Here is a 25,169-nt window from a genome sequence, read left to right as displayed (position 1 = left end):
CTCATAATAAATACTACAGTTCTACATAGGAAATACTTGCATATTGTGTGTTAGGTGGTGCAATGAGGTGTTCAAAGTCACTTTGATACTGGGGAGATTGTTGTTATGGAACCTTTCACAGCTCATCTTGAGAGTCACAAACTTCTTTGTATCCAAGCGGTTTTGTCTGAGAGGAAACACAAAAATGCTAGTACACATTCATGGGCAATCATTGAATACGGTATGTATTCCTACTGTAGCAGCATGGTGTAGAATATGAGACATCTCGTAGACACACGTTAGCTACAGCACAAAGAACATGAACAAAAACAACCGTCGTCCAGCTCTTTTTGGAAAGAGGAATTATTTAGCAATCCTGGATAGACGGCCCTTACGAAATAAGATTGCAGTCAGAGTGCAGTGTAACTGCAGTACACAACAGTAGAATTGCAGTTAGGGTGCAGTATAACTGCAGTATGCTGCAAATACTGCGTACAAAATAACACCGTTTTTTTACTGAAGTAATTTAACAGGATAACAGCAGTTAGAGTGCAGTATAATCCAAAACACCACAATCGACTGCAGTTTGTCACAAACCGGCTCAAAGCCCGTAACAAAAGGGAGACAACGGAGATAAGGCATAACAAAATATATATTTATTAACTAAAGCAACTAAGGAAAATATACAATGGTGTGTGTAATCAGTAATCAGTAGTGTAAGTGAGTGTTTTGCATGCATGAATGTGATAATGCAGGGTGTTGAAAGGTGCCAAAGCAAACAAACAAAAGGCCACCAAGAACCACAACACAATCTACAAAGGAGTCTGCATGGAGAGAGTCTCCTCCATGAATGTGGAAGAGGTCTATTTATCCTGGGAGACACCGGGCCCAGGTGTTTCCCATGAAGCTGACGACCCTCCCAACTCCGCCCACCGGCATCCTAATAAGGAAACAAGAGCAAAGACAGAATACGGCAGACAGAGTGGGAGGGTCGTCACAAGTTACTGCAATATTACTGCAGTTTCAAAACTGCAATCTTTTTTTGAGAGGGAGTGCATGGTAACATAGCTTCTGTGAACCTGTAAACTAGGATAATGAGTCAACCTAGATATCCTGCAATGTCCTGGGAGATAGGAACATTGAGACAAGTCCAACGGTTCAATTGAACAAGGAGAACCATATCTACTCGCTGCTAGCGTGATCGTGCAATCTGCGAAACACAAAGCCCACAATAATTGTTACAAAACATGATTCCATTCATTTTTAGATCAGACAGCAGGCTCAATCTACCAATGACATCATTTGTCATTCCTACCATCTGGTGCCTTTTTGGTCCGCAGGAAATATCGGCTCATATTTAGTGAAAATGTGGATTGCAAAAGACTTTAAATATAAAGTTTACCATAAACACACAAATCAAATTTTAGTGGTTGCATACACATATTTAGCAGATGTTATTGCAGGTGTAGCAAAATGCTTGCGTTCCTAGCCCCAGCAGTACAGTAATATCTAAAAATTTACAACAATACACCCAGATCTAAAAGTAAAATAATTGTATAAATATTAGGACGTATCTCAAAGAACATTTTATGCTTTTTGTTTTTGGTGGTTGCAGATGTTTTTGCCATGTCCCCGGGTGCTATTCATCAACTTCTATGAGAAATATAAGCCATTAAATAACAAAATATAAAACATCTTTCTTCATTATTTTATAATCCTACTTAAAATCTTTCATCAAAAACGTTTTTTTTTATGATGATTGTATTTATTGTTATTGTATTTAATATTTTCTGTGTCCTTGATTTCACTTTCTACCCTGTTAGTTTGTAGTACCCCTTTTAAACACAGCCCCTTCCCACAATGACATCACATTCAGGAAGTGTCAACATTTTTTTGGGTGTGAAAACAACAGCGCAAAGCTACATAAATATAAACACACAGTTTTGCCTAGATGTATCTCCCCAGAGACCACCAAAGAAAAATCCTGATTGGATCTCTTTTTCTCCTCAGTTTTCTCAGACATTGATATTTAAAAAATACAACAATTATTAGAAGGCTTTGTTGGTTCCCCGCTGATATACAGCCCAGTCCAAAATGAGTGGCACCATTGACAAAGATAATAAAAAAACTGTAGAAAGTTAATAATACAAATACAGAGCTACAGGAAACTGACAAAACAATGGAAACACCAACATAAAGTGTCTTAATAGGGTGTTGGTCCACCACTAGCCAGAACAGTGGCTGAAACTATATTGGAGGGATGCAACATCATTCTTCCGCAATAAATTATATCATTTGTTGTCTTGTTGATGGTGGTGGAAAAGGCTATCTCAAGCACCACTCCAGAATATCCCATTATTGTTCAATTGAGTTGAGACCTGGTGACTGACATGCTGACCACACACATTCATGTTATTCAATCATTGCATCCACACTGCCTGCGCGCTTCAATGAGCTTAAAACTTGGTTCTATTTGTGATGCTTGACACGCTGCAAGTCCTGCCTCTCCCATCTCCTCATTGGTTTTTAGGAGCATATACCCACATGGGTGATTGATTGAAGAACTGAGGTTCACACTCCAGTCCAGTTGGTGGTGGTAATGCGCCTTAAAGTTGGTGTCCAACCGCCATATAAAGTCCAAAGAAGAAGAAGCCTGAAGGAGGAGAGATTACTAGAATCAAACTCTGTTTAACTTTTATCTGTATATTAATTGTCGGAGTAGAGGACCTTGTTCATTTCAGGTAAAATAACAACCCAATGTTTATATCCCAGGACAAATTAGCTAGCAACAGCAAGCTACTGTAGCTAGCTAAATTGCCATGAATGTTTAATGCTTTTCGACCTGTCCCCAAATTAATTTAGTTGGTTCATTTTGTTTTGATATTTCAACCTATGTGTCTTGATCGCATCTGGTGTGAATGGACAAAATCAACATGCGAGCGATGGCGCACGTAGACGCACCCACACGCATGTGCACACGCCCGGTGTAGTCAGCATGTGAGACGGCCATGGCATATGACATCGTTTTCATGCTCATCAAACTATTCAGTGATCACTCGTACCCTGTGGGGTCATAGCCATGGTAGCCAAAATAATGGCCTGCCCAGCTAATACTTGACCTAAGCATGATGGGTTATTAATTGCTAAATTAAGTCAGGAACCACACCTGCTGTGTGGAGCACCTGCTTTCAATATACTTTGTATCCCTAATTTACTCAAGTGTTTCCATTATATTGGCAGTTACCTGTATATTGTATGCTCAACATTTTTAGAAGATAACGTTATTTTATACTAATACAATTGCTCAGAGAAAGATTCTTGTTTAATAAGAAAATAAAAAATCTCAAAAAGATAGGGGGCAAAATTTGTTTATCGGGTTCACGTCCAGAGACTGAGATGGACATTGCAAAATGTTGATTTTGTGGTCAATTAACCATTTCTTTGTGGATTTTGATGTGTTCATGGGATTATTGTCTTGCTGGAAGATCCACTTGCATCCAAGTTCCAGCCTCCTGGCAGAGGCAGCCAGGTTTTGATCTAAAATGTCCTGGTACTGGGTCAAGTTCATAATGCCGTTGACCTTAACAAGAGCCCCAGGATCAGTGGAAGTGTATCATATTAATGAACAAACAAAAAAGTATTGGCCAGATTATGCACTCAGGGAGTGCCATTTTGTTGAGGCTATGACAACGACGCTAACGGAATAGCAATTTGTAGATCTAATGGTCACCCATTGTGGGCACCAGATATGCCATATTGTAGAATCCAGATAAATCCAACTGTGCAGATGGATAGCTCGTCATCAGTGACATCATTGAGGAGCACTACAGGTCATGTTGCCTGCTATAACACCTTTATAACCATATCATAAAAGAACACAATGCCAATTGATAAATGCCATAATCCGTAATGACAGGCAAACTAGCATAATAGCTATCCCCATAGACTTCCAGTTGTTGCGCTAATGCTTGTTGGCAACTTCTGTCAAACTGCACGCAGAGACAAAGAAAATCATTGCCAAAATCACAAACTATCCCATTAAGGAAGGAAACACACAAGCAACAGTATTTGTCACAGCTGAGCCCCCACTTTAAATCCCCCTTCACATGATATCCTACTGACTGGATGTTTCTCTCATGAGTCATTCGTTTTTGGACTTAATGTTTTAAGGCCCTTCAAGTCTTTTTCACAGTAGTAGCAGCAGGCCTGTCTGACAAGTATCGTTAGATGATGGGGTACTAGTTCAAACGTACCAGGTTAGTACCATGTGGGTCTCCCATCATAAGGTAGGCTACCAAATACCAAGAAAATAGACGGGTTAGTCTTGGTAAAGGAGTTGAAAATGAAGAGATATAGGGGTTGGAGATTAGAAGAGTTGTATCAGGTTAGTATCATGTGTGTCTTCCATCAAAAGGTACCACCTACCATTAGTGACGGGGGAAAAAAATCGCAATATTATTGTGGCCGATATTATACTGATTCCTTAACTCCAAGTATCGATTTGTGTATATATATATTTTGTGTTTTTGCTAGCTAGCGTTAGTTTCTGAACAGGTCGCCTGCTAACACATGAAATTAGTGGAACATTTGATGAGAAATGAACACCACAGAACAGTGAGTATTGTACACACCATTGGGTGATTAAACTGTCAATCAACTATGCATAGAATCCCTGATACAACTATTAGTTTACACGGGATATGAAGAGGAGGGGAAAGGGGTCAAAGAGATGTTGAGTGAGATGTTTTTGTCCTGTCAATTTCCCCTGTGCTATGGATTCAGACCAAGAAGTGTTGTGCTTCAATCTACTATCACTTAGTGATTTCTATCATTAAATTAATTCAGTTGCTAAACGACTTCAAACAATCATGTCCCCTGGAGAAGATTTTTATATTAGAATTACTATTAACTTCAGTAGGGACTCTAGGGAGTGTTTTGTTGTGGTTTTACCTTCTTGTTTACAATTACCTACCATGATGGTTGTGGCCCTACTGTACATGCCATGGGCTGCTCCACGCGTATCCAATGTTATAGAGAATGTCCTCTTTGACCCTTGGGTTACTAGGCCATCTCCAATAGCAGTTTGCAATAACTCCCTTCTGGCTCAGCAGCAACAGGGGTTCCAAACTGCTCTCCATTTGGGCGAGCAGTACTCCACCATAAAAACTGTTGTACTGCAGGTTGAGTAAGATCAGTGTTCAATTTGTACTGCTCTACCTATATTGTGCCCTGATGTGTTGGTTAATGGAAATATCTAACATATAAAAAATCTTGGATCTACCAAATCCAGTTTGAGAATTTAGGTAATCCCACCATGGCCACCAAATGTACATATAATGACTGAGTGCTTCTGTTATGTTGTATATGGTTTCTAAACACTCAAGCTTTATTTAAATAGTATTTATACACTCGAAATGCATTCAACAGCCTAAATACAACTTGATCCCAAATGTTGCAAAAATAAAATTGGGACTGTGTAGCTTTTTTTTAGGATGTTGGTCAATGTTTAAAAGGTGTTAACACAACCTAATCCTTCTCTCTCCACCACTAAGATGTTCCACTTGTCCTCAATCACCCTGAATTAAAGGTGTGCCCCCTTGCTTTGTAGACAAATATAGACACCAATGCAGATGAGACAGACATTCTCCCAAATTCATTCACTCAACCCATTAATTGCGCCGACCAAGTTGCTTACAATGATAACAAGGCTTTAGCCATGGTTTGATTTCTATGTGCATAATGTAAGAGTACTTTAAGTCACAAATTCATACTGTACTTTTATTCAGACGAATGGAAGAATGGGGACATACAGTATATGGAGATGTCGATCACTGATACAAGGTGCTTTCTAGATGTGTGCGTGTGTGTGTGTGCCTGAGGACATGCATGCGTGTGTATGTGTGTGTGCGTGTGTGTTGCCGTTGTGTATGTACAATTTGGTGCCAAGTTTGTGCTGCGATTACATTGTAAGACATAGGCCTTTTAAATGTCTGTGTTTGTGCGGGTATGTGTTGTCAGAATCTCTTTGTCTGCACTGTGTGGACTTGCTTTGATGCATTGCGTACACTCAGGGAATTTTCTATTTACACAAATCCACTGTAACAGGGTCTGTTGTATCGAACCCAATCTTTCAAATACCTTGAGCATTTGCTCTAGTCTGCCTGGAGTGCCAGATTAGAGGGGTATGAAGTTTAGGGACTATTTTATTGGTACATTAAGCCAGACAAACTTAATCAAGCACCGATAAAGTATTTGAAATTAATTAAAATAGTATTTGAACCCAGGTCTGCTGTGTGTGTGGTGTAGTCTTCATGCACTTCATAGGCCTATACTTACAACGGAACTGTGTGTAGAGCAATGGCTGTAGGCTCAGACAGATGGCTCTTGCAGCAGGGAGGGACTCGCTTCTTAACCGATGTCCCAGCATTCCCGGAGGCTAACGTCCCAATGTGCACCTGTCTATTCGGAAGTGGCGGTGTGAATTCCACTCTACCCAGCCTGCATTGCTTTGCACCTTATCAGAAATGTCAAGTAACATATGGAGAAAAACCCTGTCCTCGTTTAGGCAGAGGTATTTTTAGAGCACCACCTAAGTGCTTTTATCATTGTTTTCCTATGTTGTCCCCTGGGTGAATTCGTGTTCTGTATTTGTTTTTCACAAGTTTATTTGACTCGGCCTGTGTCCCCTACATTGTATGTCTTCTATTTCTCCTCCTTTTGTATATCTCTGTCCTTCCACCTTTCCCGTTATATATATTTTTTTCGTTATTTAAAAAGTAACCTTTATTTAACTAGGCAAGTCAGTTAAGAAAAAAATATTTAAAATGACGGCCTACACTGGCAAAACCCAGACAACGCTGGGCCAAAACACAGCCGGTTGTGATACAGCCTGGATTCAAACCAGGGTGTCTGAAGTGATTTCAAATTTTAACAAACCATACAACTCGATGCACATGGACTACTCGTAACTATTTACACTAAACATTTTTCAAAAACACTTTTACTGGAAGATCTGTGCAAATGCAAAGTTTTCAAACAGAATTTCGGTAAACTCGCCCTTTGTTTTTTTGCGACCATGTTTCCCAAAATCTTTGCTTAATATCTGCTCTCAATTAAAGATTCAAAGATGTCTGCAGAAGGAATGGGGTGGCAGCTTAGACGACGCCTTGCCTTTGAAAAAAAATATTTTGGTTATTGAACTACTGAAAGTGACGTGGATTTACACCCGGTAACATAATTGCGGTAACGGAATTTCATCATGGGTCCCTGATCTGTACTACAGAAATGCATAATTATGGATATGAATGTCATTCTCTTCATGGTGATGTATCCTAAATAGGTACACAAAGGTAGAAATATGCAATATCCTCCTTTGAATATTTGGGTATTATTCTACACACTGGCTATTGTTTTTATGACCTCCACCACCAAACAAGACCAGATTTGGTGGGTCTGGACCAAGCAAATCTGAACCAATCATATTTGTTTAAGTTTCACAAGTTTTAACTACTTATCAACGTCCATGGACGTCCGGTGTTTGTCAGTGCTCAGTGGGTGAGGATGCTAGTTACAGTAAATGGAAAGAGCGGGCTCATGGGTAGGTGTCAGTAAGAGCCGAGAGAGGTGACATTAATTAGACATTAATTTCAATTCCAAAAATTCTGTTTGAAATTTTTCTGAAATTTCGTTACCAATTTGGTAACAGAATTCTGAGTTTGAATCACTTAATAATTCATAAACAAAATTGATATCAGTAAAAACACTATAAATAATTGATAGGTCTACCTTTACTTGTTACTTCTATGCACTTTCACTATCCTTCCTTGTCATGAGGGAGAGACATTAGAAAATATCTTAAAGATATGTGGGTTTTTGTTAACGGAATTTCAAGGTATAATACAATGTTTCTTAAAATTACAGAAGGCAGAATAAATTATCCTTAACTAAATGTGTTGATATTAGTTGGCAGGGATCTTTACTTTAACAGTATTATGTTTTGATGTACTTATAATACCTTTGAAGACTTTTCTGGTTGATGTTTTCTAAGACCCCTTTTCCATCTGTTTAACAAGAAATCAACCATTGCTTATTCATCATTTTTACGATGGAAAATGGTTGGAAAATGGTTGAAAAATGTATAGCTTAGCTTTCATTTGACACCCAATTTGACATGCTCCTATGAACTTTACATGTTGGTGCTCATGGGTCCTTTTACATGGAAATGACCATATACATTAATTGAATCTACAAAATGTACAGTGTAATGTTAAATGTATACAATGGTCTTTCCCCCTGCTCCAACCTCCAACCTATGTATGTGTATGTGTCTTTCGGGGGGGTTTGGGATAAAGTGGAAGTCAAATTTCCATTGGATCTTGTGTAGTCATCTTCATCTTCCTCATCTTCTAGGCCCAGGACAAGAGGAAAGCTCTGGAGGAGACTAAAGCCTACACCACCCAGTCTCTGGCGAGCGTTGCCTACCAGATCAATGCCTTAGCCAACAATGTGCTGCAGCTGCTGGACATCCAGGCCTCGCAGCTGCGCCGGATGGAGTCCTCCATCAACCACATCTCTCAGGTCAGGAGAGATAAACATTAGAGCTGGGTGTTATGGAAATAAATCCATATCGCAACACATTTTCTGAATTTATGCTTAAAGGGAACAACTCAAAACCTACGTACATCTACGTATGGGTTGTTTAAGTTGCATCTCTTTATATTCCCAGTATTACTTCATCAAATCTCTAGTTATCGATTATACACACATACAATTCATCATATTTTCATATCTTCACAGAATCCATATAGAACGTTAGAAATTCTTAGGTACTCACTTCAACTAAATCCATTGGCTCAGCAATCTCCGATAAATAGAACAATGTTTATACCATTAATATGCACCACAGTTTTTTATTATTATCCTTTACTAGTTTGATTGTTGTAGCCATCAATTGTCCCATTAATAATCACCCATATTAGCAAACGCATTTAATTTCAAACTTCACATTTCTCTAGTATAGGCTACTTATCGAAATGAACGATATCAGCAAAATGCCTGCAATAAGTGATTGATATGGTCAGTGTCGATAATTTCCGATTTATCGTCCCAGCTTTCGTACACATACACACATACAGTGGGGCAAAAAAAGTATTTAGTCAGCCACCAATTGTGCAAGTTCTCCCACTTAAAAAGATGAGAGAGGCCTGTAATTTTCATCATAGGTACACTTCAACTATGGCAGACAAAATGAGAAGAAAAAAAATCCAGAAAATCACATTGTAGGATTTTTTATGAATTTATTTGCAAATTATGGTGGAAAATAAGTATGCGCTGATGACTAAACACGTTTGCGCAGGCAAATGCTTGCCGCACTGGTCTCATGTCCTAATTTTGATAGCTAGCTAACATGAGCTACTTAGCTCATCATGACTGCAGGCACATTACCTGAATTATAGATCTGCGCTATAACTCTTGTTTTTTGCAGATTGCATATTTCAGAAAACTAACCAAATAACCCCACTATCTAACATAATTGGCCCAAACAGTAACAGTTTTCCTTTTGTATCAAGGACGAGTGTTCACTTTAGTGCCAGTCCAGTGTTAGCATATAAGTGGTACAGTTTGCTAGCTAGCTAGCTAAGCTAACAATCTTGCTCTCTAGAAAGCTGAGCTAACGACCTTGCTGGCTAGGTAGCCAGCTAATGTTAACTAAGTGAGATGTGATGAGGACAAGGCTGCTTGCTTGGTGAAGTGTACTTTTGATTATATACTTATTCAAATATGTTGGCTGAGGCAAGCTACTACTCTCTCTCACGTTGTGACCTAGGGCTGATGTTCAATGAGTAGCTGGTAGAGCTCCAAAATATAAATAAATGACATCAAATGAGCAGACATTCTTTGTTTCTCCTACGTATGCAGTGCATTCGGAAAGTATTCAGACCCCTTGACTTTTTCCACATTTTGTTACATCTAAAATGTGTATATATATATTTTTTTAAACAGAAATACCTTATTTACATTAGTATTCAGACCTTTTGCTATGAAACTAGATATTGAGCTCATGTGCACCCTGTTTCATTGTATCCTCTTTGAGATGTATTTACAACTTGATTAGAGTCCACCTGTGGTAAATTCAATTGATTGGACATGATTTGGAAAGACACACACCTGTCTATATAAGGTCCCACAGTTGACTGTGTATGTCAGAGCAAAGAGATACTTTTGCTGCTTTTTTGGGTTTTCCATGCGAAAGTCTTTTAAGGGATTATGCAAGCATACTTGTTCGGATCGGCTAGTCGACTTCGGGTTGGCGCCAGCTGAACTGAAGCATGCTGATGCCTTTAGAGCAGGAGGTGAGATGAGTTGACAATCCAGGTGTTTTACAGTCTAGTTGGGACTATTAGAGCATACTAACCAATGAGGCTTTCCAGGGATTGGGTTTTCCAACCCTAGCTTTGAGGGGGTTAGGGTGCAAAACATCATAAGACACTTGGTGAGAGATTAATTCCTATAGCAAAAATTCCTATGAACAGTTTATAGCAAAATCCCCCCAGAGTCTTGACCAAGTGGACCAGTCTTGACCAACTAAACGGTCTGCGTTGGGGCAGCGTTGCCCATCTCTCAACTGTCATTGCAGGAATCCTTCTATTAACAGTTGAGCATCAGATGACATGAGACTGGTTTTTACTCATGAACATATGAAAAGTTAATATCTAACTATTCTTAACTGAATTATGTAATGTACAATGACAATTCATTTAAATACTGTCTACATTAGGGCTATTATATAAAAAAACATTTGTTTTTTTGGTTGTTTTTTTGTCATGCATATAGTTAGGCAACCTGCTTAAACAACAGTACATAATCATGAATGACAATGTTTTCAATCCAAATGAGAAATTATTATTATTATCTCTTGAAATGAACCTTTTTCTCTTGGAGAAAGAAATATCTTGAAAAAATTGTCAATGCTGATGTACATTTAAAAGACTTTCCAAGTTTCACATGCTATTGTTGGGTAAAAAAAAAGATTTTCTCTACTGTTGGGGAAATGTACTGTCAGGATTACATGAGACTTGCACATAAAGATAGAAGGAGTTGTGGCGTTAACCACTGATGAAGATTTCAATGACCACCCGTACGTAAAAGGTATGCACGCATGACCGTTAGTCGCTTTGTATAAAAGTGTCTGCTAAATGGTATATGTTATACTATTAGTATTATTATTATTATTGATTCAGCAGATCTTATCTGTTTGTGGTAGGCAATCATATGAAGATCCAATCTACAGAGAATGTAGTGCACCTCTTTGATGTCGACCTGAACAGTAACAGAGGAACCAACGCATTTCTAACCACATAGCAAAACCTTTGATTCTCTCTTTCTTCTTTTCTTTCCTGCCCTCTCATTCTCATTTTGTTTGGGATTTTTTGTTGTTGCTGTCTTTCTGTATGAGCTGTTTGTGAGCCCCCTATCTCTGATTCAGACAGGAAATGGGCATGAAGGGTTTGGTGCTGGTTCCAAGCTGAAACTGGGCGTGACCATGTTGTTTCCTCTCCAAAAATAAGTTACAACCTTGTTTTCTATTTTTATCACACGGCACATAAAATGTGTAGCATTGAATGCAGAGAGGTTTGTGTGGCTGCAGCTCAGGGACTTCTTTAAGGTCGTTCCAGAGGGTCAAATGAACTACCTGTCTATTAAATATTCCCTTTATCTCTCACTTGTTGTAACGGATCACTTCGTCGTCTGACGACAAGTATGAAATATCGGACCAATGCGCTGCGTGGTAAGTGTCCATGTTAATTTATTAACTGAACACACAAAACAAAATAACGAAGTGAATGGAAGAAACAAAACAGTTCTGCAAGGTGACATACACTAAACAGAAAACAACCACCCACAAATAAGAGTGGGAAAACAGGCTACCTAAGTATGGTTCTCAATCAGAGACAACGATTGGGAACCATACCAGGCCAAACACATAGAAATACCAAACATAGAACAAAAACATTGAATTCCCACCCCAACTGACGCCCTGACCAACCTAAAATAGAAACATTCAAAAGGAACTAAGTGTCACGTTCTGACCTTAGTTATTTTGTTATGTCTTTGTTTTAGTATGGTCAGGGCGTGAGTTGGGTGGGTAGTCTATGTTCTTTTTTCTATGTTGTGGTTTTGTGTTTGGCCTGGTATGGTTCTCAATCAGAGGCAGGTGTCGTTCATTGTCTCTGATTGAGAATCATACTTAGGTAGCCATTTCCCACCTGTGTGGTGTGGGTGATTGTTTTCTGTTACAGTATGTGTATGTCTCTTTACAGAACTGTTTCATTTCGCTCTCCTTTGTTATTTTCTTTAGTGTTCTCTGTTTAATAAATATAATGATGAACACTTACCACGCTGCGCTTTGGTCCTCACCTCATTCCAACGACGAGCGTGACACTAAGGTCAGGATGTGACACTTGTTCTCCATCTCTAGCTCCTGCAGCAATGGAATCCCTAAAGAGTAGTTAACCCAGTTGGATGAATAGTGACTGAAGTGTGACCTCATTGCCTAGGGTCACACACACACACACACACACACACACACACACACACACACACACACACACACACACACACACACACAGTCTTGTACAGCTAACCTTGTGGCGACACACAATTCAGTCCCATTCAAAATCCTATTTTCCCTAAACCTAACACTAATTCTAGCCTTAACCCTAAACCCCCTAGAAATAGCATTTGACCTTGTAACAAAATGTCTGGTCCTCACAAGAGTAGTTAAATACCTCCACACACACACACACGCACCATCTAATCCCCCCCCCCTCTCACACTCACATCATCATCTCTCTCTTACTGACTGAAGTGTGACCTAAATGCCCAGAGACATACACATCCACCCACCCTCATTCCTTCATCTATCGTTCATAAGAATCAACCCTCTGAGGCTCTAACAGGAGACAGGCAACCTGCTGTGAGATCATATCATTTATGACTGTAATTTAAAAGGATATGGGAAGCACTCACAGCTTCAACTGACCCAGATGGGAGTCGTCTTTGGAATGGTCTCCAAGTTAAAGACAGTGTTCTTTGGTCGTGTTCATTAGGGCACACAGTAGGAAAACCTTTTGCAACAAAAAAGGACACGTCCAGTGGAGTTATTGGTCCCTCCCTGTTTCAACCCCTAAGGGCCACTAAATGTGAAATACTGTTGTTGTAGTCCATCAGTATGAATAGTTTATACGCTTTCTTAATGCTGCCATAAAAATGACTTAATGGAGGTGTTAAACAATCATGGTAAAATGTAATGATCTAAGACTGTAGTAAAAATCTATGACAGACACACCAAACATATGACAGTGTAAAGTCACTGTAATTACATTTAGCAGAGCACTCCTTCCTCTTCCTTGCTTCTAATCCTCTCTCTCTCTCTCTCCCCATCCCTCCATTCAGACAGTGGACATCCACAAGGAGAAGGTGGCACGGCGAGAGATCGGCATCCTGACCACCAACAAGAACACGTCGCGCACGCACAAGATCATCGCCCCAGGCAACATGGAGCGGCCAGTCCGGTACATCAGGAAGCCCATCGACTACACGCTGCTGGACGACGTGGGCCACGGTGTCAAAGTAAGAGCCCCCCCCCCCCCTTTCTCAAAGTAAAAGCAACAGACTGGAGTCACATCATCCTCAGCCCTAGTGCCTCATACTGACTTTTTCAGAAAAAAACACTACTCTATATGTAATACTGCATTGACGTCTCCAGTAATCATGCTGGTTTCGGCTTACACAGTTAGTCATCATTCCCTTAGGTGTGTACTAGTCCTTGTATAAATCCATTTTCCTGAGAGGCAAACACACAATTAGCACCAGATTCACGCCTGGAACAGTCATGTAAGTGGTCTGTCTAGCCATTTTATTGCCATTTGATTACTTCCACTTAATTAAATCATGCTAATCAATAAACTGCCCTTTTTAGTTAATGAAGTGCAGTAGGGCGTGTGAAGATTTAACATAACACTGTAGCTGTCAGTGTAGTAGGCAAAGCCATCAGTGGTTACAAGCTTGGCTCCTCTAACCTCTGTCTGTGTCCAAGAACTCTAGGAGGTTACTGGCTGGGAAGTCTGACGCCATCATATCCCCCGTGAATTGTGGGAAAATAATCTTTCAGATATCTTCCGGTTCCATCTTCATTTTTTATTTTCCCTCCCTTGGATCTCTCTCTCTCTCTCTTGCTCTCTCTCTCTCTCTCTCTCTATCTCTCTCTCTCTCTCTCTCTCTCTCTCTCTATCTCTCTCTCTCTCTCTCTCTCTCTCTCTCTCTCTCTCCCTCCCTCCCTCCCTCCCTCTCTCTTTCTCTCACTTTGAGCTTGTTGTGTGTATTGGTTGCTGCCTGTCATTGATAGTCCTTTATTTGCCATGGTGTGCTATGCATGAATGAATCACTATATTACTCTTGCTGTGACTGTGTCTTATGTTAGATAATGAGTTTGTTTGTTGATATTCTTCTAACATCCGCTGCAAAGCAATTCTAACCAAGAGAGGCCCTATTAACATATTTGTCTTAGTCTCATGATACAAATGGATTTGAGAATTTGCAGCCATACAGAATTAGTGAATGGATACATGCATATAGTATATAATATGTCTGTCCACTATATTGGGGTTTCCTATAGTGACCAAATTTACAATATGACTTCTCGGTCTACACTTTGGTACTGTACTGTTAACGTATTCCAGCTACTCAAGAACACAAAGAGATCAACATAATTTCAGTCATGACCCCCGATGACATCATACGGGGTATTTTTCTTCTGACCTTTTCTTCCCATCTTTTTGACTACAAAACACACAAAAGTTTCACAATGTTCACATATGTAGAAACTAGTATGACGCCGAAGATAATGGATATGATGTTAAAAAGGGGTGAAGTGCACCTTTTAAGATAAGTTTCTTGTGTCTGGTACAGAAAGCTGTCAGATTCATGCTTCTCAGGACTCGGTAGTGCAATGTACTGAATCTGATGCACCTCCATTTTGATTCCTCGGGTTTCACTGTGTCTGCTTCATGGTTGACAGACAGTCAGACAGAGAGGGAGCCCTCTCAGATTTCCCCTCTCTCCACCGAAACATTTGTGTGTTATAATAATTCAGAGCCATTGAAATCAGCCCAGTGCCACAACAGCCACTGTGTGTGTGTGTGTGTGTGTGTGTGTGTGTGTGTGTGTGTGTGTGTGTGTGTGTGTGTGTGTGTGTGTGTGTGTGTGTGTGTGTGTGTGTGTGTGTGTGTGTGTGTGTGTGTGTGTGTGTGTGTGTGTGGATATACATACATATATACATACATACATTAAATATACATACATTAAACATACACATTTTAATGCCGATGAGGTCCAAGTGGTTGGATGTGTGTGTGTTTTTGGATGTATGTTTAAGCAGACTTGTGTAGTATGAGCGCCATGCGTTTTTGTGTGTGTGTGTTATGTATGGGATTGGGGTTTGTGTGGTGTGTGTGTGGGGCTCATGTACTGTATGTATACGTGTGCATGCGCGTGTGAATAGCTCATTAGCCCAACTCATTCTCACAGCCTATTTCCCCTTCGTTGGGACAGGAGAAGTCCCCGGGGGCTCGCCTTGGACAATGAATACCAAATCACTCTCCTCGCCTCCCGGTTACCGTGGTATCCTCCCAATAGTCATTACTGACAGACAGTTGCCCCTGGAGATGGAGGCGTGTGTCTTCCCCCTACAGACACATCCATAGTGACAGCCCAGGGAGCTTTGCAACAATTACGAATCAGGAGACATTTTAGAGAGACAGGGTAGTCGACTCACCAGTCACTGTAAACGCAAGCCATGTGTTAGACCACACTGACTGACTGACTGATTACAACAGCTAGCTTCCAGTAGAATCCAAATCAGGCATTTGACAGACTGAACTGTGAGCTATCTCAATTAGGGTGCAGGTTTTAGTGGGAGCTAGCTGTCATTGATAAGGTTCAATATTAGGTGTTGGATAAATAGAGTAGGAAATTCAGAGGTTACAGTTCACTATTCAGGCTAATTCAGGAACTTAATCATTGAGAACTCAAGTATTTTATCCCTGCTACCTCTATCTCTTTTTAAATTATATTTTCACTGTATTCCTAACTAGAATAGTTACAAAATAATACTCTCTAATCCAGTGGTTCCGAAATGTTGTTTGCACACAACTTAAAATTGACAGTAGAAAATGCAGGGGACACCACTTGGGAAAATGATATATTCCCTAGTCAACGCTGTGTGTTTATATTCATTCTATTTTATGTCCCGCAGGCTGTCAACACATGATAATGACATGAAACAAGTGTTAGTCATCTTTCTTGTCTTAACCAATAAGTACAAGAGTTCTTACTATGTCTCCTCCATTGAGCCCAAGAGTTACTCCTTAGGTCTTACTCCCCTGCTACTCTTAACCAATGAGCACAGCTGTAGTTCTCACTCTGTCTCTTCTCTTAACCAATAAGCACACGTGTTAATCCCTTTGTTCTTACTCACCTGCTACTCTTAACCAATGAGCATGTTTTTTTTTTGTCTCTCTTCTCTTTTTTACTGCCTGCACTCAGTGGCTTAAAGCCAAGGTAAGAGCTGTGTTTCTCCCCCTACCCATGATGCTTTGGCCCTAAGCCCCCATTACTCTGAGTCGCCTCATTTCGTAACATCAGTATATGTTGTATGTATATTAAAACTTCATGAGAGAATGTAGTCCTAATATAAGGTCCTTGTTATGTCTCCAAATGATCTAAATTACCTCTCAATTAAACAATATAGATACCAATTACAATACCATCACAAAACACTAAAAGTGAAAGCAAAATGTTAACTATAAACTGCACCGTACTGTCATAGGATACTTGCACAATGTAACATACAGTAATTGCCTTTGTAAAAGTTTGAACAGTAGGCCACCTATGACTGAGTATCCATGTTTTTCTTTTTAATAGCAACATGGCAACAACCAGCCAGCGAGGGGAGGAGGTGGAGGGGGGACATTATCGAGGACCAATCCACCGACACAGAAACCCCCGAGCCCACCCATGGCTGGTCGTGGAACTCTTGGGTATGGTATCCCAAAAATGTGTGTATGAGTGGGTCTGTCCCTGTGTGAGCTTGTGTTGTGCTGATGCGCACTTAAGTTATTGGTGTGTTTGTGCACATGTGTGTTTTCTTAACGTGCAAAAATATTTTTGGTGTGTGTTGTGTTGACATACGCTTAATGTTCTAAATGTGTGTGTCCTCTCCAGGCGAAACACCCCATATAAGACCCTGGAGCCAGTCAAGCCTCCAACGGTGCCTAACGACTATATGACCAGCCCAGCACGACTAGGCAGCCAGCACAGCCCTGCACGCACTGCCTCCCTCAACCAGAGACCCAGAACACACAGGTAAAACACACTGCACACCCCTAATTTGCAGTGGGCCACTGGAGCGTGTGTGTGTTAGTGTGTTTTACACCTTTCAAACCAAGACGTGGTGAAGCCAACGTTTTGCAGACTTTTCTTTATATCTGAAAGGTATTGCCAGCAACAAAGCCTGCATGGTTGACCAATGAGCCCAGTTCATCTTGTCATCCAATCAAACAATGTTTTAATGACCACATTTGTGCTGACAACAAAGGGGACCGCTAGTCTCTACACACGGTAGCCGGATTTACTCGCAGTTCAATAGCCGTTTACCGCAGCTCGTCTGTAAGAGCCTTCATGTGATTAAAAACCAAGCGTTCCACTTAATGAAGGCTGAATTTCTTTTGTCCCTCAGAAGTGTTCCTTTTTTTGTTCGTCAAGTAGCCAAGCTGATCAATAAAGGGTTGTGAGATTACTTTGAAATAAATCTTATTCAACAAAGCTTTATTAAAATATCAAGTTTGTGATCAGCAAAACAGTGAGCGGACATCCCCTTTTTATCTGTAGGCCTACATTATTTTATCTAGCTCCCATTTTTTTCTTTTAACTATTGCTTGCTTTTTATTTCATATGATTAAAAACCAAGCCTTCCTCAGGCTACCCTTACACTAGGCCAGGAATTGGCCGCTGGTGGCCCCTGGACCCAATTTTTATTTTGGGGGGGTTGACTAAACTTCGGGGTCTCAACTTACTGTTAGATTAATAGAATACACAAGGTGCAATTTCAAAATTTGGTTGTGCATCAGCAGTCACTTAATTAGTCCATGTCAGCATTTTTTTTTAGATTGGTAAATTAGTCCATTATGTTTATGTCACGCCTGTTCCCGCTCTCGCTCTCATTACGCACACCTGTGCTCATTGGACTCACCTGGACTCCTTCACAGTGTTGATTGATCGTCTGTTCCTCAGTTTTGTTTCCCGTGTCAGTATTATTATCATAATGTCATTTTGTTTCCCCTGTCCATACGCTGTCCTTCCTCTGTTTGATGTCCATTTTCCATTAAATGTTCACTCCCTGTACTTGCTTTTCGTCTCCAGCGTCGGTCCTTACAGAATACTGACACCCCTATTTGAAGCATCAGGGAGATCTTGTTTTTTGTTTTTGGTGGTGACGTTGGGTCTGGGTGCCGCCGATGGTACCGGGGGTGCCTCAGCGGGCTCGGCTGGCTTCCACGCCTTAGCTGGCTCGAGAGGTTTCCTTGCCTCGGTTGGCTCGGCAGGCTCCCATGCCACGTCATGCCTCGGCCGGCTCGTCGGGCTCCTATGCCTCAGCCGATCATCAGGCTCCCATCCCACATCATGCCTCAGCCGGCCCGCCAGGCTCCCAAGCTTCAGCCGGCTCGTCATGTTCCCTTGCCTCAGCGGGATCGTCAGGCTTTCACACCTCAGCCGGACCATCGGGCTCCCACGCGTTAGCCGGCTCGTCGGGCTTCTACTCCTCAACCGGCTAGTCCAGCGCCCATGCCTCGGCCGGCCCGTCAGGCTCGCCCAAGTGGGACGCCAGGTGGGACGCCAGGTTGGGACTCGGCATTCAACACCATAGTACCCTCCAAGCTCGTCATCAAGCTCGAGACCCTGGGTCTCGACCCCGCCCTGTGCAACTGGGTACTGGACTTCCTGACGGGTCGCCCCCAGGTGGTGAGGGTAGGCAACAACATCTCCACCCCGCTGATCCTCAACACTGGGGCCCCACAAGGGTGCGTTCTGAGCCCTCTCCTGTACTCCCTGTTCACCCACGACTGCGTGGCCACGCACGCCTCCAACTCAATCATCAAGTTTGCGGACGACACAACAGTGGTAGGCTTGATTACCAACAACGACGAGACAGCCTACAGTGAGGAGGTGAGGGCCCTCGGAGTGTGGTGTCAGGAAAATAACCTCACACTCAACGTCAACAAAACTAAGGAGATGATTGTGGACTTCAGGAAACAGCAGAGGGAACACCCCCCTATCCACATCGATGGAACAGTAGTGGAGAGGGTAGTACGTTTTAAGTTCCTCGGCATACACATCACAGACAAACTGAAATGGTCCACTCACACAGACAGCATTGTGAAGAAGGCGCAGCTGCGCCTCTTCAACCTCAGGAGGCTGAAGAAATTTGGCTTGTCACCAAAAGCTCACAAACTTCTACAGATGCACAATCGAGAGCATCCTGGCGGGCTGTATGACCGCCTGGTACGGCAACTGCTCCGCCCACAACTGTAAGGCTCTCCAGAGGGTAGTGAGGTCTGCACAACGCATCACCGGGGGCAAACTACCTGCCCTCCAGGACACCTACACCACCCGATGTTATAGGAAGGCCATAAAGATCATCAAGGACAACAACCACCCGAGCCACTGCCTGTTCACCCCGCTATCATCCAGAAGGCGAGGTCAGTACAGGTGCATCAAAGCTGGGACCGAGAGACTGAAAAACAGCTTCTATCTCAAGGCCATCAGACTGTTAAACAGCCACCACTAACATTGAGTGGCTGCTGCCAACACACTGACTCAACTCCAGCCACTTTAATAATGGGAATTGATGGGAAATTAAGTAAAATATATCACTAGCCACTTTAAACAATGCTACCTAATATAATGTTTACATACCCTACATTATTCATCTCATATGTATACGTATATACTGTACTCTATATCATCTACTGCATCCTTATGTAATACATGTATCACTAGCCACTTTAACTATGCCACTTTGTTTACATACTCATCTCATATGTACAGTGCCTTGCGAAAGTATTCGGCCCCCTTGAACTTTGCGACCTTTTACCACATTTCAGGCTTCAAACATAAAGATATAAAACTGTATTTTTTTGTGAAGAATCAACAACAAGTGGGACACAATCATGAAGTGGAACGACATTTATTGGATATTTCAAACTTTTTTAACAAATCACAAACTGAAAAATTGGGCGTGCAAAATTATTCAGCCCCCTTAAGTTAATACTTTGTAGCGCCACCTTTTTCTGCGATTACAGCTGTAAGTCGCTTGGGGTATGTCTCTATCAGTTTTGCACATCGAGAGACTGAATTTTTTTCCCATTCCTCCTTGCAAAACAGCTCGAGCTCAGTGAGGTTGGATGGAGAGCATTTGTGAACAGCATTTTTTAGTTCTTTCCACAGATTCTCGATTGGATTCAGGTCTGGACTTTGACTTGGCCATTCTAACACCTGGATATGTTTATTTTTGAACCATTCCATTGTAGATTTTGCTTTATGTTTTGGATCATTGTCTTGTTGGAAGACAAATCTCCGTCCCAGTCTCAGGTCTTTTGCAGACTCCATCAGGTTTTCTTCCAGAATGGTCCTGTATTTGGCTCCATCCATCTTCCCATCAATTTTAACCATCTTCCCTGTCCCTGCTGAAGAAAAGCAGGCCCAAACCATGATGCTGCCACCACCATGTTTGACAGTGGGCATGGTGTGTTCAGGGTGATGAGCTGTGTTGCTTTTACGCCAAACATAACGTTTTGCATTGTTGCCAAAAAGTTCAATTTTGGTTTCATCTGACCAGAGCACCTTCTTCCACATGTTTGGTGTGTCTCCCAGGTGGCTTGTGGCAAACTTTAAACAACACTTTTTATGGATATCTTTAAGAAATGGCTTTCTTCTTGCCACTCTTCCATAAATATACGACTGATTGTTGTCCTATGGACAGAGTCTCCCACCTCAGCTGTAGATCTCTGCAGTTCATCCAGAGTGATCATGGGCCTCTTGGCTGCATCTCTGATCAGTCTTCTCCTTGTATGAGCTGAAAGTTTAGAGGGACGGCCAGGTCTTGGTAGATTTGCAGTGGTCTGATACTCCTTCCATTTCAATATTATCGCTTGCACAGTGCTCCTTGGGATGTTTAAAGCTTGGGAAATCTTTTTGTATCCAAATCCGGCTTTAAACTTCTTCACAACAGTATCTCGGACCTGCCTGGTGTGTTCCTTGTTCTTCATGATGCTCTCTGCGCTTTTAACGGACCTCTGAGACTATCACAGTGCAGGTGCATTTATACAGAGACTTGATTACACACAGGTGGATTGTATTTATCATCATTAGTCATTTAGGTCAACATTGGATCATTCAGAGATCCTCACTGAACTTCTGGAGAGAGTTTGCTGCACTGAAAGTAAAGGGGCTGAATAATTTTGCACGCCCAATTTTTCGATTTGTTAAAAAAGTTTGAAATATCCAATAAATGTCGTTCCACTTCATGATTGTGTCCCACTTGTTGTTGTTTCTTCACCAAAAAATACAGTTTTATATCTTTATGTTTGAAGCCTGAAATGTGGCAAAAGGTCGCAAAGTTCAAGGGGGCCGAATACTTTCGCAAGGCACTGTATATACTGTACTCGATACCATCTACTGTATCTTGCCTATGCTGCTCTGTACCATCACTCATCCATATATCTTTATGTACATATTCTTTATCCCCTTACACTGTGTATAAGACAGTAGTTTTGGAATTGTTAGTTAGTTTACTTGTTGGTTATTACTGCATTGTCGGAACTAAAAGCACAAGCATTTCGCTACACTCGCATTAACATCTGCTAACCATGTGTATGTGACAAATAAAATTTGATTTGATTTGATTTGAAAAAGGTGCCCATAGGGGGAGGCGGTACTGTCACCCCTGCTCCCTCTCTCCCTCGGCTGCCCTTTATTACGCACACCTGTCACCATTACTATGCGCATCTGCTCTCATTGGACTCGCCTGGACTCCTTAATGTTGTTGATTGCCCCCTCTATATCTGTCTGTTCCTCAGTTTTGTTCCCAGTGTCAGCATTATTGTCGTAATGTCATTTTGTTTGATGTCCGTTTATTCACTCCCTGTACTTGCTTCTCATCTCCAGCGTCGGTCCTTACAGTTTATAAAACATTACATTTGGGAGCTGTATAAAGTTGAGTGGACATTTCCCCTTTCTCTTGATATCGGATATTTATCCAGCTTCTGTGAAAACTTTGAATGTGCGTAAAACCCTCCAGTCGTTATTGCCTTAATATTATATGCCCACGGTAGGGGAATTACGGAGCCTGCAACTGTATTGAAACAGCCTATTTAAAACAAGTTGTTGTTTTGTTTTTATTAGAATTTGATTGGAATTATTCACTGTCTTTTTAGGCCTTATCAAAGTAAATGTAATCTTGCCTATTGACAACATTTGGGATACCCACTGTAATCCCTGGGTCGAATCCAGGCAGTATTGCTACTCAGGCCCAGAAGCTAAGATATGCATAGTATTAGTAGATGTGTGTAGAAAACACTCTGAAGTTTCTAAAACGGTTTCAATGATGTCTCTGAGTATAACAGAACTCCTATGGCAGGCAAAAACCTGAGAAAAAACCCAACCAGGAAGTGGGAAATCTGAGGTTTGTATGTTTTCAAGTCTTTGTCTATCCAAGATAGTGTGAATTTGGTCCGATTGCATTTCCTAAGGCTTCCACTAGATGTCAACAGTCTTTAGATACTTGTTTCAGGCTTCTACTGTGAAGGGGGAGCGAATAAGAGCTGTTTGACTAAGAGATCTGGCAGAATGCCATGAGCTAAGTCATGTGCGCGGCCGTGAGAGTGAACTGCGTTCCTTTTCATTTCTAGAGACAAAGGAATTGTCCGGTTGAAACATTATTGAAGATTTATGATAAAAACATCCTAAAGATTGATTCTATACATTGTTTGACATGTTTCTATGAAATGTAAGGGAACTTTTTGACTTTTCGCCTGGACTAAGTGCCTGCGCCTCGTGAATTTGGATTTGTGAACTAAACGTGCAAACAAAAAGGAGGAATTTGGACATAAATGATGGACTTTATTGAACAAAACAAACATTTATTGTGGAACTGGGATTACTGGGAGTGCATTCCGATGAAGATCATCAAAGGTAAGTGACTATTTATAATGCTATTTCTGACTTCTGTTGACTCCACAACATGGCGGGTATCTGTATGGCTTGTTTTGGTGCCTGAGCGCTGTACTCAGATTATTGCATGGTGTGCTTTTTCCATAAAGCTTTTTTGAAATCTGACACAGCGGTTGCATCAAGGAGAAGTATATCTTTAATTCCATGCATACCACTTGTATTTTCATCAACATTTATGATGAGTGTTTCTGTAAATTGATGTGGCTCTCTGCAAAATCACCGGATGTTTTGGAAGCAAAACATTACTGAACATAACCCGCCAATGTAAACTAAGATTTTTGGATATAAATATGAACTTTATCAAACAAAACATACATGTATTGTGTAACAAGAAGTCCTACGAGTGCCATCTGATGAAGATCATCAAAGGTTAGTGATTAATTTGATCTCTATTTCTGCTTTTTGTGACTCCTCTCTTTGGCTGTTATTCTGTGACTAGGCGCTGACCTAAGATAATGCATGGTATGCTTTCGTCGTAAAGCCTTTTTGAAATCGGACACTGTGGTGGGATTAACAACAAGTTTATCTTTAAAATTGTGTATAATACTTGTATGTTTGAGGAATTTTAATTATGACATTTCTGTTGTTTTGAATTTGGCGCCCTGCACTGTCTGTTGTCAAATCGATCCCGTTAGCGGAATTTCAGCCGTAAGAAGTTAACTGACTTGCCTAGTTAAATAAAGGTTAAATATAAAAAATAAAGCCCCAATATCAGTGTGGATGCTATGTATACAGTTGAAGTCGGAAGTTTACATACACTTAGGTTGGAGTCATTAAAACTCGTTTTTCAACCACTCCACAAATGTCTTGTTAACAAACTATAGTTTTGGCAAGTCTGCTAGGACATCTACTTTGTGCATGACACAAGTAATTTTTCCAACAATTGTTTACAGACAGATTATTTCACTTATAATTCACTGTATCACAATTCCAGTGGGTCAGAAATGTACATTCACTAAGTTGACTGTGCCTTTAAACAGCTTAGAAAATTCCAGAAAATTATGTCATGGCTTTAGAAGCGTCTGATAGGCTAATTGACATAATTTGAGTCAATTGGAGGTGTACCTGTGGATTTATTTCAAAGCCTACCTTCAAACTCAGTGCCTCTTTGCTTGACATCATGGGAAAATCAAAAGAAATCAGCCAAGACCTCAGACAAAAGATTGTAGACCTCCACAAGTCTGGTTCATCCTTGGGAGCAATTTCCAAATGCCTGAAGGTATCACGTTCATCTGTACAAACAATTGTACGCAAGTATAAACACCACGGAACCACACAGCCGTCATACTGCTCAGAAAGGAGACACGTTCTGTCTCCTAGAAAGGAAGTACTTTGGTGCGAAAAGTGCAAATCAATCCCAGAACAGCGAAGGATCTTGTGAAGACGCTGGAGGAAACCGGAACAAAAGTATCTATGTCCACAGTAAAAACGAGTCCTATATCGACATAACCTGAAAGGCCGCTGTCACACCCTGACCATAGTTTGCTTTGTATGTTTCTATGTTTTGTTTGGTCAGGGTGTGATCTAAGTGGGCATTCTATGTTGTGTGTCTAGTTTGTCTATTTCTATGTTTGGCCTGATATGGTTCTCAATCAGAGGCAGGTGTTAGTCATTGTCTCTGATTGGGAACCATATTTAGGTAGCCTGTTTTGTGTTGGGTTTTGTGGGTGGTTGTTTCCTGTCTTTGTGTTTGTTGCACCAGATAGGGCTGTTTCGGTTTTTCCACGTTTATTGTTTTGTATTATGTTCATATTTAGTTTTCTTATTAAAAAACATGAACTTCAACCACGTTGCATTTTGGTCCGCCTCTCCTTCCCAGGTTGAATCCCGTTACAGCCGCT

The 25,169-nt window shown here is 41.1% G+C and overlaps 1 protein-coding gene across 4 annotated transcripts in view; it reads left to right on the top strand.

Moving 5' to 3' along the window:
* Window positions 1-25,169, top strand: part of LOC139386971 (abl interactor 1-like) — a 51,913-nt gene that overhangs the window by 8,038 nt on the left and 18,706 nt on the right. For 2 of the 4 annotated variants that reach the window (XM_071132887.1, XM_071132885.1), the window contains exons 2-6: window positions 8,389-8,556; window positions 13,435-13,611; window positions 16,585-16,599; window positions 16,963-17,078; window positions 17,263-17,403. In XM_071132887.1, the coding sequence (XP_070988988.1) occupies window positions 8,389-8,556; window positions 13,435-13,611; window positions 16,585-16,599; window positions 16,963-17,078; window positions 17,263-17,403 (617 nt within the window). The remainder of the gene's footprint in view (window positions 1-8,388; window positions 8,557-13,434; window positions 13,612-16,584; window positions 16,600-16,962; window positions 17,079-17,262; window positions 17,404-25,169) is intronic. The other 2 variants (XM_071132888.1, XM_071132886.1) reach the window with 1 other exon arrangement.

This window comes from Oncorhynchus clarkii, chromosome 28 (assembly GCF_045791955.1).
Source record: "Oncorhynchus clarkii lewisi isolate Uvic-CL-2024 chromosome 28, UVic_Ocla_1.0, whole genome shotgun sequence".
In the NCBI taxonomy this organism is placed as follows: Eukaryota; Metazoa; Chordata; class Actinopteri; order Salmoniformes; family Salmonidae; genus Oncorhynchus; species Oncorhynchus clarkii.
This window is presented reverse-complemented; position numbering and strand designations above follow the sequence as displayed.